At 32.6% G+C, this 24,005-nt stretch overlaps 1 protein-coding gene and 1 non-coding gene across 3 annotated transcripts; both read left to right on the top strand.

Moving 5' to 3' along the window:
- The first annotated feature begins 922 nt into the window (after window positions 1-922).
- LOC123216499 (WD repeat-containing protein 44-like) lies at window positions 923-5,533 on the top strand. Of its 2 annotated transcripts, XM_044636932.1 has the most exons (9): window positions 923-1,947; window positions 2,221-2,266; window positions 2,355-3,302; window positions 3,384-3,474; window positions 3,564-3,721; window positions 3,803-3,854; window positions 3,944-4,023; window positions 4,112-4,205; window positions 4,787-5,533. In XM_044636932.1, exons 3-9 carry the CDS (start codon window positions 2,358-2,360, stop codon window positions 5,320-5,322), a joined length of 1,956 nt encoding a protein of 651 aa, XP_044492867.1. In that variant the 5' UTR covers window positions 923-1,947; window positions 2,221-2,266; window positions 2,355-2,357; the 3' UTR covers window positions 5,323-5,533. The 2 variants fall into 2 exon arrangements, with proteins under 2 accessions (XP_044492867.1, XP_044492858.1); XM_044636923.1 differs by having other exon boundaries at window positions 2,221-3,302.
- Window positions 5,534-5,928: 395 nt separating this feature from the next.
- On the top strand, window positions 5,929-6,000 carry TRNAD-GUC. Its single transcript has one exon. It is a non-coding gene; the product is annotated as a tRNA-Asp (tRNA).
- Window positions 6,001-24,005: the final 18,005 nt, after the last annotated feature.

Raw genomic sequence — 24,005 nt, 5'->3', positions numbered from 1 at the left:
TACACAGTTGAACAGTGTTTACGTGATGTAAACAGTATTTGCACGATTTGTGCAGTTTGCGCGGCACTGTAAATTTGCACAGTTGCGTGATATTGTTCACTTTTTACGCTTTTGTCTCTCAACGACTACACTTTCAGATATCCATTAACATCGAAACTACATCATTTTAAGTGTTCGAAACATTCAAAAAGATCCATATACATAATTCGACATATTTAGGGTTTTACTGTAAAATCCTTAGTTACCATCGTAACTATCATAAACCGATGCAGATTCTTAGAAAAAATATTTTTACTTTGTTTTTCAACATAAGGGTAAAAAGGGTAAAAAAAATACGGTTCACTTATTTTAATAAAACTTTTCTAGAGTGTTTAAAAACGTATAAACGTTTAAAATTTTGCTTATTTTAATTAATTATCCCCTGCTTCCGTTCCATCCACGTCCGTACAATATCTTTTCTCTCAACCATGAAAAATTATATTTATCATTTTATATTCACCCCTTCAAATTTCCCCTTAATTAATTTACCAAAATAATTTATTACTATGAATGTTGTGTATAGCAAGTCTTACGCTTGGGTGCATTGGTGCTAATAAAATTATTAAATTTCTTTGAGCTGACTGATTTTCCTTTGGAAAATAATTCAAACCCTTTAATGTGGATCTTCAAAGATACTCTGCTGTGAATTTTTTATTCTCACTTCCATTTATAGTGGCTCACGTGAATGAAAGTTCTGGTTTTCTTTTGTTTGAGGCAGAAAATTGGTGTTTTTAGCGGCTATGAAAATCAATATCATGATTCATGCATTCAGAACATAACGTAACCCTCATGCAAGAGAGTTGAGTTGAGTCGTACTGATTAACATGTCTGATCGAAAACAAATTTATAAATTCTTGCAGAAGAGGCAAAACCTCCATGTTTCAATACAAGTTAGTTCGGTTTCCTTTTCCATGAAACATTTTATTTTTCTGTAAAAAGAAGAAAAACAATGGTGATTGATTTTGGAGGCGGTGGATTTCTCTGTTAGATATGATAGCTCTATCTCATCACAAGTGCCAACAATGAAATCAAGGATGCTTTTGCTTTTTATGTGTAATGTAACTCTAAACACACCTTTACACAGCAAGAGTGCAAGAAACCCGGAATTCTGTTTTCTGAAAACATAAAAATAAAAAAGAAACAACTTCTATTTCTCCTACACTTACAACTCTTTTCAACCTACTACTCTCTATTAGCTTCGTTTTCCCACAGTTTATAGCTTTCACTGATGACCTCAAAACATTACCCTGCAACAGCAAGCCCAAGGATATTTATGTGCCTGCCTGTGTTTTGTTGTTTCTCTTGTTTAAAATTTATTGTGTAGTGTAGGTTCTGCTGTAATGGTAGTTGAAATTTGCTATTTTACCTTTAATCTCTCCATAATATAGCCAACTTGTTCAGAGGCATTAATGGCTTCTTCAGTTTCCTTATTTGGGATTCTTTTAGCTTTTTAAAATGGCATCAAACTTTCCTAATTAAGTGTGGTTCTTTTCCTTTTTTTAAATTAAAATTTTGCAGGGATTTGTAGACTAGGTTCTTGTTTGAAGGGCCGCGCCGTTTATGTTTGTTGCTCGTGCACAGCGAAATCCAGATCTCGAGAGAGGGCTCATTTGAAGATAATGCCATCTGTGTTTTTTTGTTATATAAAGTTTTGTTTGTTTTAACTTTACTTTGTCCGCCATTATCGGTTGTGTTTGGTAAAGCTGCCAAATGCTATTCTTTGGATTTTGGAGACCTCTCTCTATTGGGTTGGATGCAGAGCACTTAAAGAGTTTTTGTGATTGATAGGGTTGTTTTTAATGTGCTAAAAGGTGGGAGAATTGATCTCTAAGATGTTAAGGAAGCCACAATCTCAGGAAGGTCGGTGCTGGTTTTGGCTTTTGTTTGTTGCTTTGCATTGAAACCGAGGTACTAGTCCTAAGAACCTTATGGCTTGGGTTTGTGTGTGTTTCTTTATTTGAATATTGCATCGTTTCCATGATTTGAGTTTGAGGTTTATTTTATTCATATTTGTACTGGAATTTATCCATATGGGAAGCTTAGAACATGCTAGCCAGGGTTTGTCAACTTGTTATTGGTGTTTTAGGGGTTGAAATTTGGTTCCTAGCACTTGCCCATGTTTTTAAATTGTTTATTGTGTTGAATTTGTGGGAATTAAGTTTGTTATTTTATACCATTCAGGAAGAAAATCACGGTCCGCGAATTGAGGCTTTGCTGGGTTATATAAGTGAGATTTGAGCATGCTTGTTTGGTTGCAATAGAGGAAGTGTTTAGTAGAAGTGGTTTTTGATGTGGAATATTCGATCTAACTACAGGACATGCTGGGCTCTGATGAGGGAGTAGGTGATGTGTTCTTCGACTCTGTTGATTATTTGTCATCTGAAGAGTCAGCTGTAGTGAAAGACGAATTGAGATGTGGGAAATCTGAGTATGAAATTTGGATGAATGAACCTCAAAGTGTCGAGGAGAGACGCAGAAATTTTTTAAGCAAAACTGGTCTAGTTAAGTTTGCTTCTCTGAATGGGATGATTGGGTTGGATAGGATTACAGAATGCAGTGGAGGTGTTCTGAGTTCTACTCAGGGAACTGGTGAAATTTTGGATTGTGAAAGAGAAATGAATTGTAAAGCCAATTGTATTGTGGATGAATCGGAGGTAGATGATATGACTGAACAAAGTGTGGCTCTTGAAGCTAAAAGTACTGAACTTTCACCTTCTGTTGATGAATGTAAGCAAAGGAACAATGAGTCTCATTTAGAAGAATGCAAGCACGTGAATAAAAAGAAAGCAAAGAAATGGTGGAAACGTCTTATAAGTACGAGGAGGAGAAGACAATATTCAACTACACCTGATGTGAAAAAATCAAATTCTGAGAAACCAAAAACGAATAGGGTGAAGGTGAAGCAGAACATGAAGAAGTGCAAGGAGTTTACAGCTCTTTACATGGGACAAGAGATTCAAGCGCACAATGGCTATATCTGGACTATGAAGTTTAGTCCAGATGGGCAGTATCTGGCGAGCGGTGGTGAAGATGGAGTCGTGCGCGTTTGGCGTATTACATCAACAGATTCCTCTTGCAAATCTTTCATTGATGAAGACAATTTTGATAGCACAGTCGAAGAAAAGACCATGTTTGGTCAAAAAAAGTATAGCCATGTGCCTGTTGTTGTACCTGATATGATATTCCAGATAGAAGAGTTCTCACTGCATGAATTCTATGGCCACACCAGTGATGTTTTAGACCTGGCATGGTCCGCTTCTAATGTGGGTACATCCCCTGCAAAAACTTTCCTTTTAGTACATCTTGCTGTTGATATACAACTAAATTGGAATTTCTATTTGCAGTATCTTCTTTCATGTTCGATGGATAAAACTGTTCGATTGTGGCAAGTGGGATGCGTAAAATGCCTAAATGTTTTCCATCATGGCGATTATGGTAAATATCACTGCAACAATCTTCCACTCTGCCGTTTTCCATTTTCACAGTGATGCACAATTTTAATCATATGCTACATATGAAAACAGTGACATGCATTCAGTTCAATCCCATTGATGACAGTTACTTCATCAGTGGCTCGATCGATGGGAAAGTCCGGATTTGGGGAGTCTCTGTAGAGCGTGTTCTTGATTGGACTTATGTAAGGGATGTAATATCTGCCATATGTTACCAGCCAGATGGAAAGGTATGAGTCTGGTTATCTTGCATAAGAGTGTCACTATTAAAATGTTACAAGTTAGTTAACTTTAATTCTCTACCCAAGCAGGGCTTTGTAGTTGGAACAGTTAGAGGCACTTGCCGCTTCTATGAAGCATCGGGTAGATTCTTGTTCCAAATCCATTTGGCGGATTTAAATTCGTAAGTCTTTTTTCCGGATGTATCCTAAATAGAATTTGTGATGGTACAGGCAATGATCTCCAGTTGAAAGCAGAGGTACATTTTCCGGATAGAAAGAAATCCTCTGGCAAGAAGATCACTGGGATTCAGGTATTTGCCTTTAAAAGCTCCATCTAGCTACTGTAAACTTACCTTAACCATAATCCTCATAGTTATTAACATCCTATTTCAACTGCAGTTCTCAAAGGATGAATCTCAAAAAATTATGATAACCTCCGAAGACTCTAAACTTCGAATCTTAGACGGGTTTAATGTCATTCATAAATTTAAAGGTACAGATTATGTCTTGGATTTGCATTTGCATTATGTTATATTCTCAGTATTTTCTATAAATTTAAACGTAGAATCAATTCAATTATTTGAGCAACTTTATGTTTGCTTGTAAATGCTTTATTTATTTGACTTTAGGATGTAGTAAAACTGTAGTTCTAGATCTTGTTACAGCTGTGTAATAAATCTTGTGCATGAAACTTATGAGTAAGCCTTTGACATTCAATTCATGGAGACAAGACTTGAACTTTATTTCCCCTCTTGAAATCCCAAAGACAAGTCAAACTGTAGTCCTGCATAATATTAATATTTACCCCATTCACACATACATTGCATCTAAAACTGTAGATCTGCAGAAAGATAGGGAATCTGATCAGCTTGAACAGTTCACAAGTTTTTGGCTTTCTCATCAGCCTTTACAGCTGGACTTTTACAGCCAGCTTTTACCTTGATGGATGGTGCAGTCAATCTTGGTTTTCTAGTCTCAACTTATTTAATGGCGAACACTTTTCATAGACAATGCATTTAGCTTCACTTCTTAAGGTTTTAATCTTCATAATTTAAAATATAATACACATTCTAGGTCTTTCAAAGTCTGGAAGTCAGACGTCGGCTTCGTTTACTACAACTGGGAAACACATAATCTCAGTCGGAGAGGATTGTCGCGTTTATGTCTGGAGCTACGAGGATTTATGTATCCCATCGTCCAAACAGGCCAACTGTGTTGGTTCTTGCGAACATTTTTTGGCAGAAGGTGTGTCAGTTGCAGTGCAATGGCCAGGCATGGGGACTCAACACACGAGTTTGAGTAGCGTTCAAGGTAGATGGGATAACCTGGAGGGTTCATCCTGGAACAGAGATATGGAACGATTCTCCTTTGGAAGTTGGTTCTCCATAGACGGCGCATGCAGGGGCTCCGCCACGTGGCCCGAAGAGAAACTTCCACTGTGGGGAACAGGAGATGTATATTCTCAAAATCATCATCTACAACAACAATGGCGGTGTAATCTCTACGATCATGCAGCAATGTCAGAAACTTGGGGACTTGTCATTGTAACAGCGGGATGTGATGGAATGATCAAGACCTTCCACAACTACGGACTGCCTGAACGGCTGTAAAATGTTGCTGTCCATGCCAAGTTTATCCATTTGTTTGTATGTATGTATGTATTTAGCATGGTATAATTTTTTACTAGGTCATAGGGCTTAAAATTGATTTGGTCTTGCTCATGTTGATGTGGACCAATTGATTTTTAATCTAGCTAGTTTCATTGTTCTTGTGAATAATACCTAGAGTTACGTATTACAACAAGAATGAAGAAATACGATTTCATTTTTGACCCATTTTGATTGGTTTATTAGGCATATAAATATATACATATATATATATATATATATATACATAATTAAAACTAGCCATTGATTTTTTTAATAAACAAATAAAAAAATTAATTTTTCTAATTTTTAAAAAATATAAATCTGTCATTTCATCAAACCTAAGTAGCAAATAGTGTTTCAGTCTAATTATAATTAGCCATATAAATAAAAATTCATAATTTCATTACCTTTTTGTTTTCAACCTATTTAATTGACTTATAAAAAATTGATCAATACTTTTGAAATCCATGAACATTTATTTCATTTTAACATTTTTTAATATACATATATCCCTGAAATAAATATTATAATATAATATAAAAAGTTGCTAAGCTAACGGAACAACAAGTCGTTGTAGTATAGTGGTAAGTATTCCCGCCTGTCACGCGGGTGACCCGGGTTCGATCCCCGGCAACGGCGTTAGAATTTTAAATTTTTTGGGGAAGGAAGGTCAAGTCCAGGGTTATCTGATGGAATGGAAAGCACAAGGCCATACTGTTGAAAGAATAAAAGCTTAGCATCTCATTAATGGGTTTGCAGAAGCCTTATTTCTTAAATCCTAAATTCAATAAGAAAAAAAATTAAAGTTAAAAATAATTGGAAGAACATAATATTTGATCAAAATAAAAATACAATAACTTTATATATGAAGCTATTACTATTATATTGCTTGCAATTTCATCCTAAATTTTCTTAAACTATCTTTTGGATCTTAAAATGATTTTAATTCAAGCATCCATGAATAATTAAAAATTACTACTAATTTTAGTACAGAATATAGATAGAGTAAATCTATCATTATAAGATTTATTGAAAGCTAAAATTTCTTTAATCCAATAACAAGGTCTCTCTCAACGAATCCACTCCCCCATAAATTTTTTTAAGAAATGGGGTTTTTAAGCCCAAAAATTATCTAAAGAAATGGAAAGCATAAAAGTTATTTGAACTTGTTTTATTAAAAAATTCTTATTTTTTAAAATAACTATAATAACAAATTTATCTTTATATGAATGATAAAATAATTTTTATTTCTTATTCTTGAAAAATAATTATGACGTCCCACTATTGCCTATAAATACTATATTTTATGTTAGAAATAAAAAATATTTTGAAGAAGGAAGAAGTTAAGAATTTGATATATCACATTAAAAGCAATACAAAAATGCAAGTTTATATATATGTTTATGAAATTTAAAGGGTGCGATAAGAAACGAGTGAATTTTTAAAACATTGAAATAGTGTGTCTTTAAGAAGTGGTCTCTTTTGTCCATTAGTGGGGTGTCAATAGCTTCACTGTATTTTTATTATCAATTATATATTTTGGTATTATTCCTTTTAGTAATATCACAATACAATGTCAAAGATGTGACAATTTACCTGTAACATTGGATTGATTACAAAAGTAAAAAACCGATAATTTTGACCCCCACTTGATCGTTGTAGAACACGAACAAGCCTCTTGACATAGCAACTCAAGGGACCGAAGACGAAAGGGTGCTTCACAGGCGACAAAAAAAATGACCGCTTGTTGAGTGAAAATCCTGTTGGAATGCCATGACCATTGGAGGAGTAACCGCTGAAAGGTGTTGAGGCCTGATTGAGAAAGGGAGTGAAATGTTGAATTAAAAAATAAAATAATTACTGAAAAGAGAGTGAAAGGTTGAGTTAAATTATTAATTGAGAAAGGAAACGAAAGGTTGCGTACTTGCTATGATTACTTACCGAGAAAGTGAAGACTGATGGGCCATCTTTTATTAACAGGGAAATTAATTAGTTTGTCTGAAATTGGGAGCTGAAAACGATTTTGTCTAAATTTTTAAACATAAACAAAAATGCCATTTTTTACTATGACGACGAAACTACTCTGTTTGAAAAAACGAAGAAAAAAAAACAAAATTTTCTTCTCAGCCATATGAAAATGCTTATTTTGGATGCACAAATTTGTAGACAATCTGACTGATTTTCTTAGATGATTTTGATAACGTTTTATATGATTAAGATAGATAAAAAAGTTAGTAAAACAATTATTTTCACTTATTTGGGCCTTGCATAAGTCCCGGATAGTCTTTGTTTTGTTTCACTTGAGCTTTATACAAGTCTCGAGTAGTCTTTGCATTGTGCCACTTATATGTTTCATAACATACAGGTGGTCCTTTTGATTCCCTATCCCGTGATTTTTGGCAATCAACCAAAATCACAAGTATGGATAAAGATAAGACAAAATCTTTATCTATTTATCTATCATTAACACGTCAATAGAAATCTTGGACATGGCCTAAATCGTTGTTTTACTAAAGACCAATATTGGTTTATGTTTGGATCCACTATGAATTTAGACACTACTAATTTGATAGAGAATTTATGGATTCCATGCATATAGAGGTTGATTCAAACCCAAATGTGAGAATTATTTGGTAATAATCATAGTGTTTAGGGAAAAAAAGAATCCAATTGACTGCGTTTTGACCAAGATACTATGGGTCTGCATGGTGTTGGGTGGTACCATGCAAAATTATAAAAAGCATGGCACGACTGCACAAAAGACTGTCCAGTCGTGCAAGGCTTAAATCCATATTGGACGACACACTTGTGGCGCCACCCATGCAAGTCATGAGACATTTCGATTGTGCATGTTCACATGCCAACTGTGCATGTTTACATACTAGTTATACATATGTGTCGAAGGTATCGGGTTTGGATGAAATCCTTGCTAAAGCGTTCATTAAAATTAAAATTATATAACATATACACAACAAAAACCTTAGCCACAAGTTTTCTATTTTTCTTTCATTCTTCCTGTGAACACACATAATCTAGTAAAGAAGCCTTAGTAGTTTTCTCCCTGGATTGTCTTTTAAGGGTTGGATAACATTCAGCCTCAACCCACGTGAAAATTTGGAGGAGCCACCAATGCAGGTATAAACCTAAAATACCTTATGAGTATTCTGTATGATTCATGAATATTTGTTCAAAAACGGGTATCCTAGTTAGGGTTTTTAAGATTCTTTGATTTAAAAATTTTTAAATTCCTCTACTTTGCTAATTATCGGTGCCCTGAAAACCCAACAATATGATCCTTACCATACAGTCTAAATTTTATAGTAAAATCCACAATATTATTTTTGGTATCCATTCTCAACTTTAAAGAACTATAAAACTCAAATACTAGATTCTTATAGACATCAAGTCGCATGGAAAATAGTTTCTTCCATTTCATCCTATTTACTATTTCCATGAACTCATTTGCAATCCCAATCTCCTCTACAATAGGAAAGTACACGCTGTTACCCACAAGAATATTTTTATGCCTAATTTTATTCAATAACTTCTTCTGTTCATCATGTTCAATAACAATTGTGTAATATGATCGGGCAGTACCTGTATACTTTGTTAACTTAGGCTACTTAGTTCTTGGAGCTATGAAGTTGAAGTGCAAAAAAAAACTTGAAGACCTATCAACATAAACCCGTGATAAACATGAGGAAACAGTATAAGAGCTTGAAGAACTCATCGACAAGAATCTTTGATGAGGAGACGCAAAATGGCATGAATATGATTGAAATTATATATATATATATATATATATATATATATATATATATATATATATATATATATATGTAATCATATAAACATCTTGAATGCATTTTTTTACCAAATGTTCACCAATCAATTTGGATGACTACTCATGCATTTTTTAGAAATTTAGTTGAGCTAATTTTTGTCACAATTAGACCTTGAATAACACAACCATATAAGCCTCCCTAAAAAGAATTTGCAAAGGCTTTCTACAACAAAGGTATTAGAAATTAATAGAATAAACATTGGAGCAGATAAAGTTTTCACAAAGACCACATTTAGCAACGAAAGGTTCAAGTTTGCATTGATCAAAATATCTTAGAAACAACAATCTTGGCTATTTTAACCAAACAAGGATATTTGATATAATTCAAGATTTGATCAACTTTGAATACAAGTTCGAATTAATTTAATTTGAATTTGCATTGAACTTTTATGCTAGTAAATGTAAATACATTTTCAAATAATCACAAACATTTAATTTCATTAAAGTGTCATATAACAAGAACACATATCACACAATTAATCAAGATAACTTATAAAACCAACACCATCAAGGCTTATATCAATAAGAGCATTAGGCACCTATTTGATTTGCATTGATCATACCAAACTCTCTTTGATTAAAGAAAAAATGATTCTTATCAAGAAGCTCAGTAAAAATATTAACAAGTTGATGGCTAGTTTTAATAAATTCAATCCGATTATTAGCTTTACAAACATAATCACACAAACAATAATGTCTAATGTCTATATGCTTTGTCCTAGAATGCAAGATAGAATTTTTGGAAAGTTGAATGACATTTGTATTGTCACAAAAAATTGGAATGTTTTTCATTTTAAACCCAAAATTCATAGGTTATTGTCTCTTCCATAAGAGTTGTACACAATAACTAGTTGTTAAAATGAATTCGACTTTTGTAATAGATGTTGCCACTAAATTTTGTTTCTTCAAAAACCATGAGACAAACATGTTACATAAAAATTGACAAGTGCTACTTGTGTTTTTCCTATATATTTGACATCCTCCAAAATTAGTATCCGAAAATACTCGTAATTCAAATGAAGATCTCTTAGGGTACTATAAACTAATGTTTGGAGTTCCCTTAAGGTATCTCAAGATTCGTTTCATGACATTTAAATGTGATTCCTTAGGATTTGCTTGAAAACATATACACATTCATCAACTAAACATGATACTGGGCCTAGATATAGTTAAATACAACAATGCACCTATCATGCTTCTATATGGTTTGGTTTTGACACTTTTACCTTACTCATCCATATCCAATTTGAGTGAAGTGCTCATGGAAGTGGTTTGCTCTTTGGCATCTTGCATGTTGAACTTTTTGAGAAGGTCTTTGCCATATTTGGCTTGGTTGATCAAAATCCCTTCCTTTGTTTCTTTGATTTGAAGTCCTACGAAATAATTAAGCTTTCCTATCATGCTTATTTCAAACTCACCCTACATCATCTTGGAAAAATCTCTATAGAGATATTCATTAGTAGCACTGAAGATGATGTCATCAATATAAATTTGAATAATCAAGATGTCTTGCATATGCTTTTTTATACAAAAAAGATGATATCCTCTTTTCCTTTTGAAAACCCTTTTTCAATTAAGAAAAGACATAATCTTTCATACTAAACTCTAGGAGCTTGTTTTAAATCATATAAAGTTTTTCTTAATCTAAACACATGATTTGAAAATTCATTGTTTTTTGAAACCAAGAGGTTGTTCAACATAAACCTCTTCTTGAATAAAACTATTTAAAAAACACTTTTGACATCCATTTGAAATACTTTGAAATCAAAATGACATGCATATGCAAGCAACATCTTAATTACTTTTAATCTAGCTATGGGCGCGTAAGTTTCATCAAAATCAATACTTTCCTTTTAAGAGTACTTTTGAGCAACTAGCCTTGCCTTGTTTCGAATAACAATATTGTACTCATCCACCTTATTTCAATATACCCATTTTGTGTCGATAATGGCATGATTCGCTGGCCTTGGAACTAGTTTCTAAACATTGCTTCTCTCAAATTGGTTTAATTCTTCTTGTATAGTAAACGCCCAAGTCTCTTCTTTAAGAGCTTCTTTTACCTTTTTGGGTTTTATTTATGATAAGAATGCCACAAATTGACATGTGTTCCTCAATGAAACTCTTGTCTTCACTTCTTGGGTAGGATCTCCAATAATCTTTCCTTCTTTCACTTCACCCTTCACCCTTGGGATTTCCTTTTATGGTTTTTGAGGTTACATGAGCTCATCTTCTTGATTTCAACCTCAACTTGATGATCTTCTTTCTTTTCCATTTGATGAGACAAGTCCTTGATTTGTAGATCTTTCATAAGTTCAATGACTTCATCTTCATTACTCTTTCTTACACACTTGGAAGATTCATCAAATACCACATGTATAGATTCTTCAACCATGAAAGTTCTCTTGTTGAAGACTTTATATGCTTTAGAGGTGGTAGAATAACCTAGGAAAATTGCTTCATACAACTTGGCATCAAATATTTCTAAGATATCCTTATCATTATTTAGCACAAAAGACTTACATCCAAAGAGATGAAAATATTCAATATTAGGATTTTTTACTTTGAATAACTCATAAGGAGATTTCTTAAGGATTGGCCTAATCATAGCCTTATTAATGTTGTAACAAGGAGTATTTATGGTTTCTCCCCAAAAATACTTAGGCAAGTCATTTTCACATAACATGGTCTTAGCCATTTCTATAGGTGTCCTATTCCGTCTTTCAATAATTTCATTTTGTTTAGGTGTTCTAGGTGCCAAAGAGTTGTGATTAATGTCATGTTCATTACAAAAGGTTTCAAAATCTGAATTTTTAAACTCTTTTCCATAATCATTTCTAATACATGTGATTGCATAACCTACTTTATTAACAAAAGGAACAAATGCATGGAATGCATCACTTTTATGTGCAAGAAGCAAGACCTAAGTAAATCTTGAAAATTCATCAACAATCACAATGCAATAATGTTTTCCACCTAGATATATATTTCTAGATAGTCCACATAACTCTATATACAAAAGTTGAAGGGGCTTTGAGGTCTAAACACAATTCTTTGGTTTAAAAACAAATTCTTGTTTGTTTGCCTTTCATGTAAGCATCACACACATAATCCTTTTTGAAAACTAATTTACGCAAACCTTTTACTTAATCTCTTTTTGGAAGTTTTTGTAGAACGTCAATACTTGCATTCCCTAATCTTCTATGTCATAACTATATGTCTTCCTCCTTGGTTGACATGAGACATAGGTCTCTAGATTCTATATCATACAAATCTATAATGTACACATTAGAATGCCTATAACCAATGAATACAATGACATTTGTGCTAACATTAACAATTTCACAACATAAAAAGTAAAAACTAATTTTGAAGTCTTTATAACATGATTGACTTATACTAAGTAAATTATGTTTGAGACCTTCAACAAGCAAAACATCATTTATAGAAAAAGAAAAGTTACATATAGTATCAATGTCGATTACCTTTCTCTTGGAGTTGTCCATAAAGTTGACATTTCCACCATTATTAGCTTTCAATCAGGAGAATAGACTCCTATCTCCCGTCTTATGTCTTAAGCATCCACTATCCAAGTGCCACTTGCTAGAAGACCTCAAGGAAGATTGGTACCACATCTACAACACAAATTAATTCATTTACTTTTTGGTACCCAAATGGTTTTGGGTCCAGCAATGTTAGTTTTCATCATCCCTTAAGGAACCCAAATATTTTTAATCTTACAAGGTTTACCATTCTTAATTGGACATGATCTAATGGTATGTTTAACAAATGAACAAAATTTTCATTTCATATTTAATGCATATGGTTTCTTTAAAGGCCTATATGAGTTTGAAAAAGGATTATTTCTATTATAGCCTAATCCTTTATTAAGACTATTTCTTTGAGATGCAAACATCTTATCTAACCTTTTTAGTGCTTATTTTGAACTTTTCAAATAATCCATTTGAACTAGACACCTTTTCTTTAATTCATCATGTTCCTCTTTTAAGCATATTAATTCTTTTAGGCAAGATTCCTTTTCATTTGTGACAACTTGATATTTCCTAGTCAACTTATCATGATCATACAAGAGTATGTCATATTTCCTTCTTAATGTAAGTCAATTGTTTCTTTAATAACTTATATTTTATTTGGATGTTTTCACACTCATCTATCAAAGATTCAAATGCATCTTATAATTCATTTAAAGAGTATGAGTTTAAATCATTTACCTCATCCTTTTAATCACTCTTTGTCGTGAAACATATATTGGCATTTTCTTCCTCCAACTCACTTTCATCACTTAAGTCATCACTTCCACTCCAAGTAGTTGTAAGCACCTTTTTCTTAAGTTTTTTTTCCTTCTTGTCATTTTTCTTCTTTCTTAAATGACACTCTTAGTGAATATGACCCGGTCTCTTATACTCATAGCAAATGATTTTGTTATGGTTGTTTTCACCATCTTTTTTTCCTTTTCTTTGTCTAACAAATCTCTTTCCCTTGTTCCCTTTGATCTAGATAAAAATTTACTGAACATCCTAGCTAGAAGACTCACATCGTCTTTATCCATAAAAGAGTTTCCTTCCTCTTCTTTCCCATAAACTACTTTTAAGGTAATATCCTTTTTTGCTTTGACTTTATCTTCCTTTGGTTTTCTTTTCATCTCATAGGTGAGAAGACTTCCTATGAGCTCATTCATTCCCATCTTGCTAAAGTCCTTAAACTCTTAAATTGTTGTCATTTTCATGGTCCAAGAGTCCGATAGAGATCTTAGGATTTTCTTTACTAGTTCAATTGTCTCAAACATTTTCCAAGTCCTTTCAGGTCATTTACTAGGTTGTAAAATCTTTTGTATATATCGGTGATGTTCTCTCCAGATTTCATTTTGATTAGCTCATATTCTTGAAAGAAAAGTTCAAACTTCAACTCCTTGACTTGGCTTGTCCATTTATGTGTGGTTTAGAGTATGGTCCAAACTTCTTTTGTGAACTCACAAGTCAATACCTTATTAAATTTTGCACCATCAAAAGCATAAAACAAGATGTTAATAGTTTTAGCATTTAAGTTCATCATCCTCTTATCCTTTTCATTAAAGTCTATTTCCTTTTTGGGTTCATTAGTGTTAGGGTCTATTGGCACTAAGTCCCTTGCTTAATGATTCTCCATAATTTAAAATTAAAAGGCCTAACATGGAGTCTTACTCTAATTTTTCATTGGGTATAATTTGTTCCACAAAACAAAGGAGGCCTAATGGTGTATTGCCCTTTGAAAAAAATTGGTGTAGACGTGCTAGCCATTAAAAAAAACAATTTAACTTTAAAAATCATTAGATTTTAATAAAAACTAGAGCCCAAACTCTGATAAGGGGTGAATAGGTTATTAAAAAATTTTAATAAATAAAATTTGAACACATAACAATTTATAACATAGTAGATAAAAACAAAATAAACAAGGATAATAAATACAAACAAATAGAAAACGAGTGTAATGAATACAAATCAAATAGACAGTTAATGCAGGTAATCAATAACCACCAAACAAGTGTTAAGGAGTAAAGTTTAGAAAGGCTTAGTTAAGAATGGTTCGAAGCTTTCTCTTGCAAGCCTCCTACATCTACTTATCCAAGCAATTTATATTAGAGTTCTACTATCACTTGAAAGATTTTTACATGTAGTTTGTCAGGGATTACACCTAATATACTAATTCTCTGAGATTGTGCCCATAAGTTTTTTATTACAAGAAGATGCGAGTATCAAATACCTCTCTAAGGTTGAAAAATACAAGCTAAGTACGCTTGGACTCTTAAAGAATAAAGTAAAAGCTTAGTGAGAATTTTAGAGAGCGAGCAAAGATTTTTCTTTTTCATGTGTAAGTATCTAACCTTTTGCTCTTCAAACATAGCTCAGTTTATAGAGTTAGGTTACTAGGCTAAATAGGATTATGTTGAGACTGAGTTGTCATAAAAAAGCAACTAAAAATTTTGGCAAAGACAACCTCGATCAGAGTTACAATGGATAACTTTAAATGCATTCAATATGAGCGACATTTTTGGCATTTTCTAAACACTGATGGCTTGCTTCATTTCCTTATTTTTTATAAAAATTTTTGAAGCCTGAACGGCTTGCATGCCAACTTATGCATAGTTGAAGTACGAGCTTGATTTTACAAAAAATAAAAAGGGGTAAGACCAAAAGAAAGAATGGCACGATTAGACGAGCTTGAGCATTATTGGAAACTTTTACAAACTGCATGGCTAAAACACTCATTGGCATGGCTAGACAAGGCTGAAATATGCACGACCAACATGAATTCTTAAATGGATAGACCAGGTTGAAATATAAATAGTTGGCACGAATTCTTGCATGGCTAGACGAGTGTTTCTTGTTTCATGGCTAGGATGTTTTTGTTGCTTGTTGAGCACAATTGGGATGAAATGATGTGGAGCACGATTGGATAGCTATAGAACATATCCTTGATAACTTTTCTAACTTGTTGTGTGGTTAAAGCATAACTTGTGCATAGGAGAGGCATGACTTCATTTTTTTTTTTTTTGCTACAAGATTGCTCTGCAAATTTCACACTTTGTCCAACTTTTAATGTTTAATATATTCATCAGACATGTTAGTATTTTTAACTTATGTTTTTATCATCATCAAAACACAAGGGTTTCAACACAATTGACATGTATAAAAAAGGAATATGAGACATTTTCACATGAGCATGATAAGTTAAAAATTGATTTTGAAAATGTATCAAAATAAAAGAATTAAGTATAAAAGAACTAACATGTATTAAAGATGAAAATAAGGATTTCAAAAGAAAGGTGTCAAGTTCAAATGAATTGTTTGAAAAATTCAAAATAGACAGCAAAATGTTAGATAAGATGTGTGCATCTCAAAGGAATGGTCTAAACAAAGAAGGATTAAACTATCATAGGGGTAACCCCTTCACCAACAATCATAGGTAGACTTGGATTCGAATCGAGCTTGTTCGAGCTCAAGCTCGAAAAGAGCCATTGATGAACGAGCTCAAGCTCGAATTTAAGCTGCTTGTTTACAGATAAACGAGCTCGAGCCTAAAACTGAGCAGCTCGAAGAAACTCACGAGCTGAAATAGTTTAAGGACTTCTGGAGGCTTGTTTGAGAAGGAGTCGACCACCATGCACAAAAACGGTGACTTTTCTTTGGCTTTGTTAAAATATTCTGTCAAATTATTTGCTGAGGAAGAATTTAATAATTTTTAATAAAAAAACGGTGACGTTTCTTTGGCCATCATGCACAAAAGCTACTTTTAATAATTTTTTATCAATAAATTTAGTCAAAGTTAGTAGGTAGCCAGTAGTAAAAATATCTCAAAACTTTGTCAGTCTCTTTCAACTTCAATCAAGCACCCGTCTTCTTCTTCTTCTTCTTCTAGAGCTTTTGGAATTCTATCTTCTTTGAGCTTCAGCTTCACAAAGCCTCATCAATCTACATCTCCATCAAACTATTGACTTCACGATCCAATCGACTTTATCTAACTTGCAAGGTCAAACACTTTATTAGTTCTCGAGTCACGAATCATCTCTACTTTCAGCTTTTAGATTTGACAACGACAACTTTAACCGTTCTTGGATAACAACACGGACATAATAATTAACAGTTTTGTTCTTGTTTATTATTCTATTTACTTGAATTTGTTTATTTGTTGGTAGAATTGAGTAAACCCTAATTTTATTATAAGACATTCATGTTCAAGTTTGGAGATCATTTTTATTAGGGAATACTATGGAAATGTTTACGTCATTAGACATCACTAAAATTAAAATTTGTACGTTGTATGATGTACTTAGAATTATTTTGTTAGTATTTTCTCTTCTAATAAATTATTGAGCATTTCCAGAGGAGAGTAATTTTTTTTTATTCGAATTATATCAAATTTCTTTTTTAATTGAAATGGGTAAGTTTTTTAATGAAAATATGAGTTGCTCCATTAAATAAGAGTTTTTTGGGCTCTAAGTTTATTTATTTATTTAGCCCAAAAGACTTATTCTCAGAATTATTTTATAAGTTCACCCAAGTAAAATAATTTCTTTTTGTTGCTCATATACCTCTTGCAAGTTAAATGTGAATAAATGAATAAGTAACCAGTCTAGTTTATCCTTTGAACCTGGAAATTTTTAGTGTTTGATTAATGAATTTTTATTATAAGGCATTCATGTTAAAGTTTATAGATCTTTTTTATCCATGAATACTAAATACATTATCCAGTATCATTGAATAATGTCCAACATCATAGGAATTACCTCAATAAAAGATATTAATATTTACTTAGAAATAATGCTGTAAAAATTATGATTATAAATTAAAAATCTCTTAACTAAAACTCTCTTTTCCATATTTGATTTGGGCTCAAAAGTCAAGTTCAAATTTATTATTGTTTCATGCTTTTAATTACATTAACAACTAATTGTCTAATTTTAATTGTGACATAAAATATGACATCAAGAAGAGTAGAACCATCCGGAGCAAGTCGATCTTCATCGTAAGTGTCTACAGCTAGTATGCTGGCTCTTTCTATACGTATATCTATGAAAGGAAAGTCAGTGCAAATTGAAGCACCTATAATAGATGATGCGGATGTTGATATTACTGCAATAAAAGATTTTGATGCTTCATATAAAGCTGGGGAAGATGAAGCAAATGTACGTTCAAAAGGATCGATGGAAGCACCACCTTCTATTATTCCATCTAATAAGAGGAGGAAAACATCAACTGTTTGGGAGTGTTTTCCATAATAGATGTTTGTTACTATTAGAGATTCTACATTTGCAGTATGCAAGTATTACAATAGAAAGTTGAAATTACAAAAGACTAGGGCTACTACCCATTTGACAAGGCATATGGGGCAATATGTTGATAGGAAGAAAGCAATGGGGATGAATTTAGTCATGGGGGGACAAACCATATTGGGCTTTAAGCCTTCAAAGGTAGGGTTACCTACCCCATCTATAGTGAAGACAAGCTTGAATTATGAGCATCCTAAGGTAAGTTTGAGTTTAGTTAATTACTTTATTTTTACTGTGAAATTGTTATAAAATAAATTGTATTAACTAATGCAATGATTATATTGTTGGTGTTTCAGGTTCGAGAGGCCTTGGCTCACATGATTATGATATCCGAATTGCCATTTAATTTCGTCGAGCATCCTGATTTCATTAATTTTTGTAGGGTTCTTCAACCTCTTTACGAAAAAGTTGGAAGAAAGCAAGTAAAAGCTTATTGCATTAGAGTTTATCAAACAAAACATATGAAGGTGAAGAAGATTTTTCAGGAGAGTAGAAGGATCAGTGTTACTACTAATCTTTGAAAGTCACATTGCCAAAATATTGAGTATATGGTAATCATAACATATTGGGTGGACCATTCGTGGTCCTTAAACAAAAGGATTATAAATTTTGTGCATCTACCTCCACCTAGGAGAGGAATTGACATTGCAGCAGCTATTTTTTAGTGTTTAAAGGGTTGGGGGATTGAGAATAAGGTAAATTCAACTCTGAAAACTTTTTATAAGAAGAATATATATATATTTATATAATTTTATTGTACATAATTTTGTTAATATTAATTAATTTTGTAGGTGGAAACTATCACAGTGGACAATGCTACTACAAATGATAGTTGTGTTAGGAGAATGAAAGAAGATTTTCAAATGCAAAGACCATTATTGTGTGATGGAAAGCTTTTCCATGTTAGGTGTACTGCCTATATAGTAAATTTGTTAGTCCAAGATGGGGTGGCTATGATAAAACCCATCATAGACAATATTCGAGAGAGTGTGAAGTTCATAAGAGCTAGCGAGGCTAGAAAAAAAAATTTTGCAAAAATTATTATGCAATGTGGAATCAAAGAGAGGAAGTTAGTTTTAGATTGTCTTACCTGCTAGAATAGTACATACAAAATGCTAACTACAGCATTACAGTTCAAAGAGGTTTTTCCTCGCTTTATGTTTGTTGAATCAAGCTATACTTATTGTCCGACCAGGGAAGAGTGGGAGAGATTAGAGGTTGTTTGTGAGTTTTTAGCAATTTTTGATGTTATAACCAAATTAATTTCTGAATGGCAGTATACAACTGTAAATAGATATTTCATAGAAGTGTTTAGAATAAAAGAGATCCTTCAAGAGCGAGAATTCGATGAAGATCATGTTATATAAATGATGGTGACTAAGATGTTTGAAAAATTTAACAAGTACTAGGGCGAGGTGGATTTTTTTATGGCGATTGCTAGCATTATGGACCCTCGGTAATAAACTTATACTTGATTGTGTTTATTATAATATATATGTATACAACAAAAATGTCTCTAACTATTATTTTTGTTTGTGATTATTTTAGGATAAAGTTTCTTATGATTACTTTGGCATTTCCCATTCTATATGGGGAAGAAAATTCCTCTAAAGAGATAGAAAATGTCAAACAAACTTTAGAAAAGTTGTACAACGAATACGTTGACATGATGCCATCGGACAATCCATCAACTACATTTGGACTCCCACAACCTCAACCAAGAGCTCAACAAGCACCATTAAGTAAATCAAGTACCTTAAATAATTGTTTTTAATCGAAACTTTATAACATATCCTAAGTTCCTAACTTATATTATGAAATTTGTAGGCAAATCATGCAGTTCTCAATATTTTCAAAATAAACAATATGGGCCTGGATTTAGTTGGTTGCGCTTGAAGGATCATAAAGAAAGAACATATTCGGAACAAACTGCGAAGTCTAAGTTAGAAATGTATTTTGAAGAACGTGGTGTTGAGATACCTGATGATATCAACTCAGACGACTTTAATGCGCTTCATTGGTGGAGGGATAATCAATATAAGTATAAAACACTTTCACGATTGGCAGCTGATATCTTGGCAATTCTTGTTTCGACAGTAGCCTCCGAAAGCCCATTTAGTGTTGGTAGTAGAGTGATTGACACGTACGGGGCATCTCTATCACCAGAAACAGTCAATATGCTTATGTGTGGAGCTGATTGGATAAGAACACTTTATAATATTCCTAAACAAGATCAGGTAGACAATAATACACCAGATAACTACATGCTTTTTAAATTTATTTTTCATTAAATTGTTGGTGGTATAATTAATATATCTCATTTCTTCTTAATTTCATAAAGATGGAAGATGAAGCTGAGACTGTTGAGCTTATTTTGCTAGACAAATGAAAATACAATAGAAGGTAAAATATATTTGTTGATGAATGGCTACATCTTTGATACTTAAGAAAATGTTCTTGACATCCACATATAGTTCTTTCACTTCCTTAAGTTCTGCCCATAAATTATGTAATTAAAAACCAGAAATTTCACATATAGGTCATTCTTGCAAGTATCTTTGGTGTTTGTCTCTATGCTATTTCTGATAATTTCATCTTTATTCATCAATCTTCTGTTTTTTTTTTATGTTTGGTGTTCTCTAATACACAAACTTAGGTATTTACTTATTATGTTTCCTGTAGAAATTCTTTTTTTTGTTATATAGTTTTGATATTATTGTTCTTCGAAACAGCTAATTGCTTACTTATTAAACTCAACTCTTGACAAACACATTGTTTAAAAATGAATTTAGCAATACATTTCCTTTTCCTTGCCTTAGTTAATTTGCTAACAGGAATAAAGGAATAAGAGGTAATTGTATATGAATCTAATATAGTGATTGTTGTCATAGTTTTAGCTCTAGGTTGAAAACTATTTTGGCTAAAATGGTGAGCTGCAATGGTGGAAGAAACTTTTTGGAAACTGGAGAATGTCAAATGGTTGTGTCATTTTGTAGAATAATGGTAGCTTTTTGAGAAGTACAACTTTTAAACTGGAATTCAGTTAGCCATGCAGCCTTTGTTTTTGGGCTTACTTTCAAAAGTCCATATTTTTCTGCTTTGTCTATTGATTTTTTTTCTATAGTTTTCCTACTTTTGATTTCCCATATTTGGTGGGCAGATGTATGCCATCACAATAGGAGAATATTACAACAAATTGTTCACAATATGTATCTCATGTATAATTATATCACATTTTAACAGCTAATATTAATTTTGTTATATATTTTTTAGTTATTTTGATGAATTTTGACTGAAATAATGATATTTATTTATTTTTAGTTTATTAGATGAGTTATCATAACTCAATTTTATTCCAGATTATTAAAAAAAAGGAAAAAACTCATAAGAGCTAATTGTTACAAACTGGGTAGTCTCACCACAATTACCAGGCATTGTGAGAGAATTGGTACATATGGAGAATGAAAATAGTGGCCAATATTAATCTGTTAATTTTATATTCATTTAGCGTAATTTGTGCTTCAATATACCTTGGCAGCGGGGAGGTTCAAAGAAAATTAACCATTTAGTTTATTTGGTTTTGCCCTTTTCCTAGTAACCTGGCCATTTAAAGTGATGAGAGGTGTGTGTAGTGTGAGTTACAAATTTGGTTTTGTTGTGTAATATTTTTCTTAGCTAATTATTAAAAAAAAGGAAAAAACTCACAAGGGCTTTGAACAGTATGCTTGAAGCTCGTTAAACTCAGCTCAGTTAGAGCTTGTTAAGGTTATCTGAGCTAAGCTCGCGAGTAGCTTGATAGCTCGTGAGCTTGAGTTCGAGCCATTATTAGTTCAACTTGCCGAGCTTAGGCTTGTGCTTAAGCTCCTTTAATCATTTATCGAGTTGAGCTTGAGCTCAATTCGGCTCGAATCCAGGCCTAATCATAGGCCATTAAATAAATCATATACATTACATATGAAATGCAAATTTTGTTATTTTATTAGGCATGACATTAGACAATGCCCAATTATGAATGATAACCCTTTTAGAATTAAGAAGGTTTGGATTCATAAGGGGATGCTTAAAGCTAACATCATTGGATAAAAAACCATTTGGGTACTAAAGAATAATGAATAAAATTGTTTTGTAAGTATGCTTGGAAACCAAGATGAAATCTTCTAGCAAATGGTACTTGGATAGTAGGTGTTCAAGATACATGATAGGGGATAGAAGTTTATTCTCCTCATTCAAATTTTGGTGACAATTCCAAAGGAAGGTAACAACATCGACATTGTAGGTAACTCTTCTTTCCAAATTAATGATGTATTGTTTGTTAAAAACCTTTAACATAATTTACTTAGTATAAGTCAATTATGTGACAAGGACTTCAAAATTAGTTTTTATTCCTTATATTGTGAAATTGTTGATACTAGCACAAATGCCATTACATTTATTGATCATAGGCACTCTAATGTATACATTATATATTTGTATGACATTGTATCTGCAAACATATATCTTATGTCAATTAAGGAAGAAGACATGTTGTAAGGTTTTTAAGGTGCTTACAATCAATAGCGCATTAGAATTTAAAATTTAAAAGTAAAACAATCTTGAAAACCCTATCCAAGATGCCCATTTTAAACATAAAATTCATGAAGTATGCAAAACACTTATAGGATGCTTTAGATTTTATACTTGTGTTAGTGGCTTTTCAAACTTCATATGACTAGAGAGAGAATGTTATCCAACTCTCACAGGGCAATGCCTAGTATCCATATGAAGCATGAACAAGAAAGAGGAAATCTAAGCAAAGAGGTTACTAGAGCTTTTGACTAGATGTACATGTTTACGACAAAAGGAGAAAACACATAAATTAACTAGGGTTCTCTGTGTTTTTGTGTATTTTTTGTTTCTCAAACTCATGCTTTATTTTACATACATAAGTGTTCGAGCACAGTTAGAATTTCAACCAAGCACGACACTCTTCAACACACATATGCATAGTTGGTGTTTGGAATGCATAGTTGACATTCCACCAAAGCTCTTACGTAGTTGGCATCATTTGTATGTATCAATTGAGATGGCCAAAAGCTTATGCAACCAATACCATATGTGTGTGTTGATTGGTATACTTTTCACTCATGGTGTCGGTCAACATCATGCATTTGCATGGCCAACACCACCCCACCAAGTGCATAACTGGTACTTAGTTAAAGCGTGGTCAACTATGTCCTTTCAAACTTAATAGACAAACCCAGTCCATTTGTAATCTCTCTTTCAACCTAAAACACCAGGATTGTCAACAAACAATCCTCACATTTGAGTTTGATTTAACTCTTTTTATATGTGTGACCTATAAGCTTTCTATCAAACTGTTAGTGCTTTGATTTAGGTTGAATCTAGACACATACCAAGATTGACCTTTAACAAAGCATTATGGCCATTTGGACAATAAAGTATCAGCAAACATCTTTTAAGCTTTCAAAATGTTACAATTATGTACAATTTAATTCTTTTGTCAATTGATATCTCTCGAGATTGAGATATCGAAATATGTCTATCTCAATAGTTTTTCTATATGAACTAACACATCAATGACCATCACGGATTAGGTTATGACCTTATCTCACTATGACCACGGATTGAAGTAGTCATGGATGTCATTTAGTATTCTCATATGAGATATCTTTTCTTGTGCTCAAAAGTGATAAAACCTTTATCAATCAACCATAGTTTTCATGTATCTCACGTATGGCTGATTACTATCTTTATAGATACTTAATTATAATGGCACTTAGATATTGTCAAAGCATATTGATCTTTATATGAGATGGTTTGTTGATCTCAAAATCAAAGGATCACATGCACTTATAGTGTTTAGAGGATTTATTTTACAGCCACTGGGGTAACCATCTATATGGATATCCTTTGGTTGGGTTAGTCCAATGAACATGTCTACAACATGCATTTGTGTGTTACACCAAATTGTCTATA

This window comes from Mangifera indica, chromosome 1 (genome assembly GCF_011075055.1).
Source record: "Mangifera indica cultivar Alphonso chromosome 1, CATAS_Mindica_2.1, whole genome shotgun sequence".
Lineage (NCBI taxonomy): Eukaryota > Viridiplantae > Streptophyta > Magnoliopsida > Sapindales > Anacardiaceae > Mangifera > Mangifera indica.
The sequence above is the reverse complement of the archived record's forward strand: the minus strand, read 5'-3'. Positions and strand labels throughout refer to the sequence as shown.

Coding starts and splice junctions, on each gene's coding strand:
- LOC123216499 (XM_044636932.1), top strand. CDS start 2,358: ATGCTGGGCTCTGATGAGGGAGTAGGTGATGTGTTCTTCGACTCTGTT. Junction 3,303..3,383: donor TGGCATGGTCCGCTTCTAAT/GTGGGTACATCC, acceptor TTCTATTTGCAG/TATCTTCTTTCATGTTCGAT. Junction 4,206..4,786: donor TGTCATTCATAAATTTAAAG/GTACAGATTATG, acceptor TACACATTCTAG/GTCTTTCAAAGTCTGGAAGT.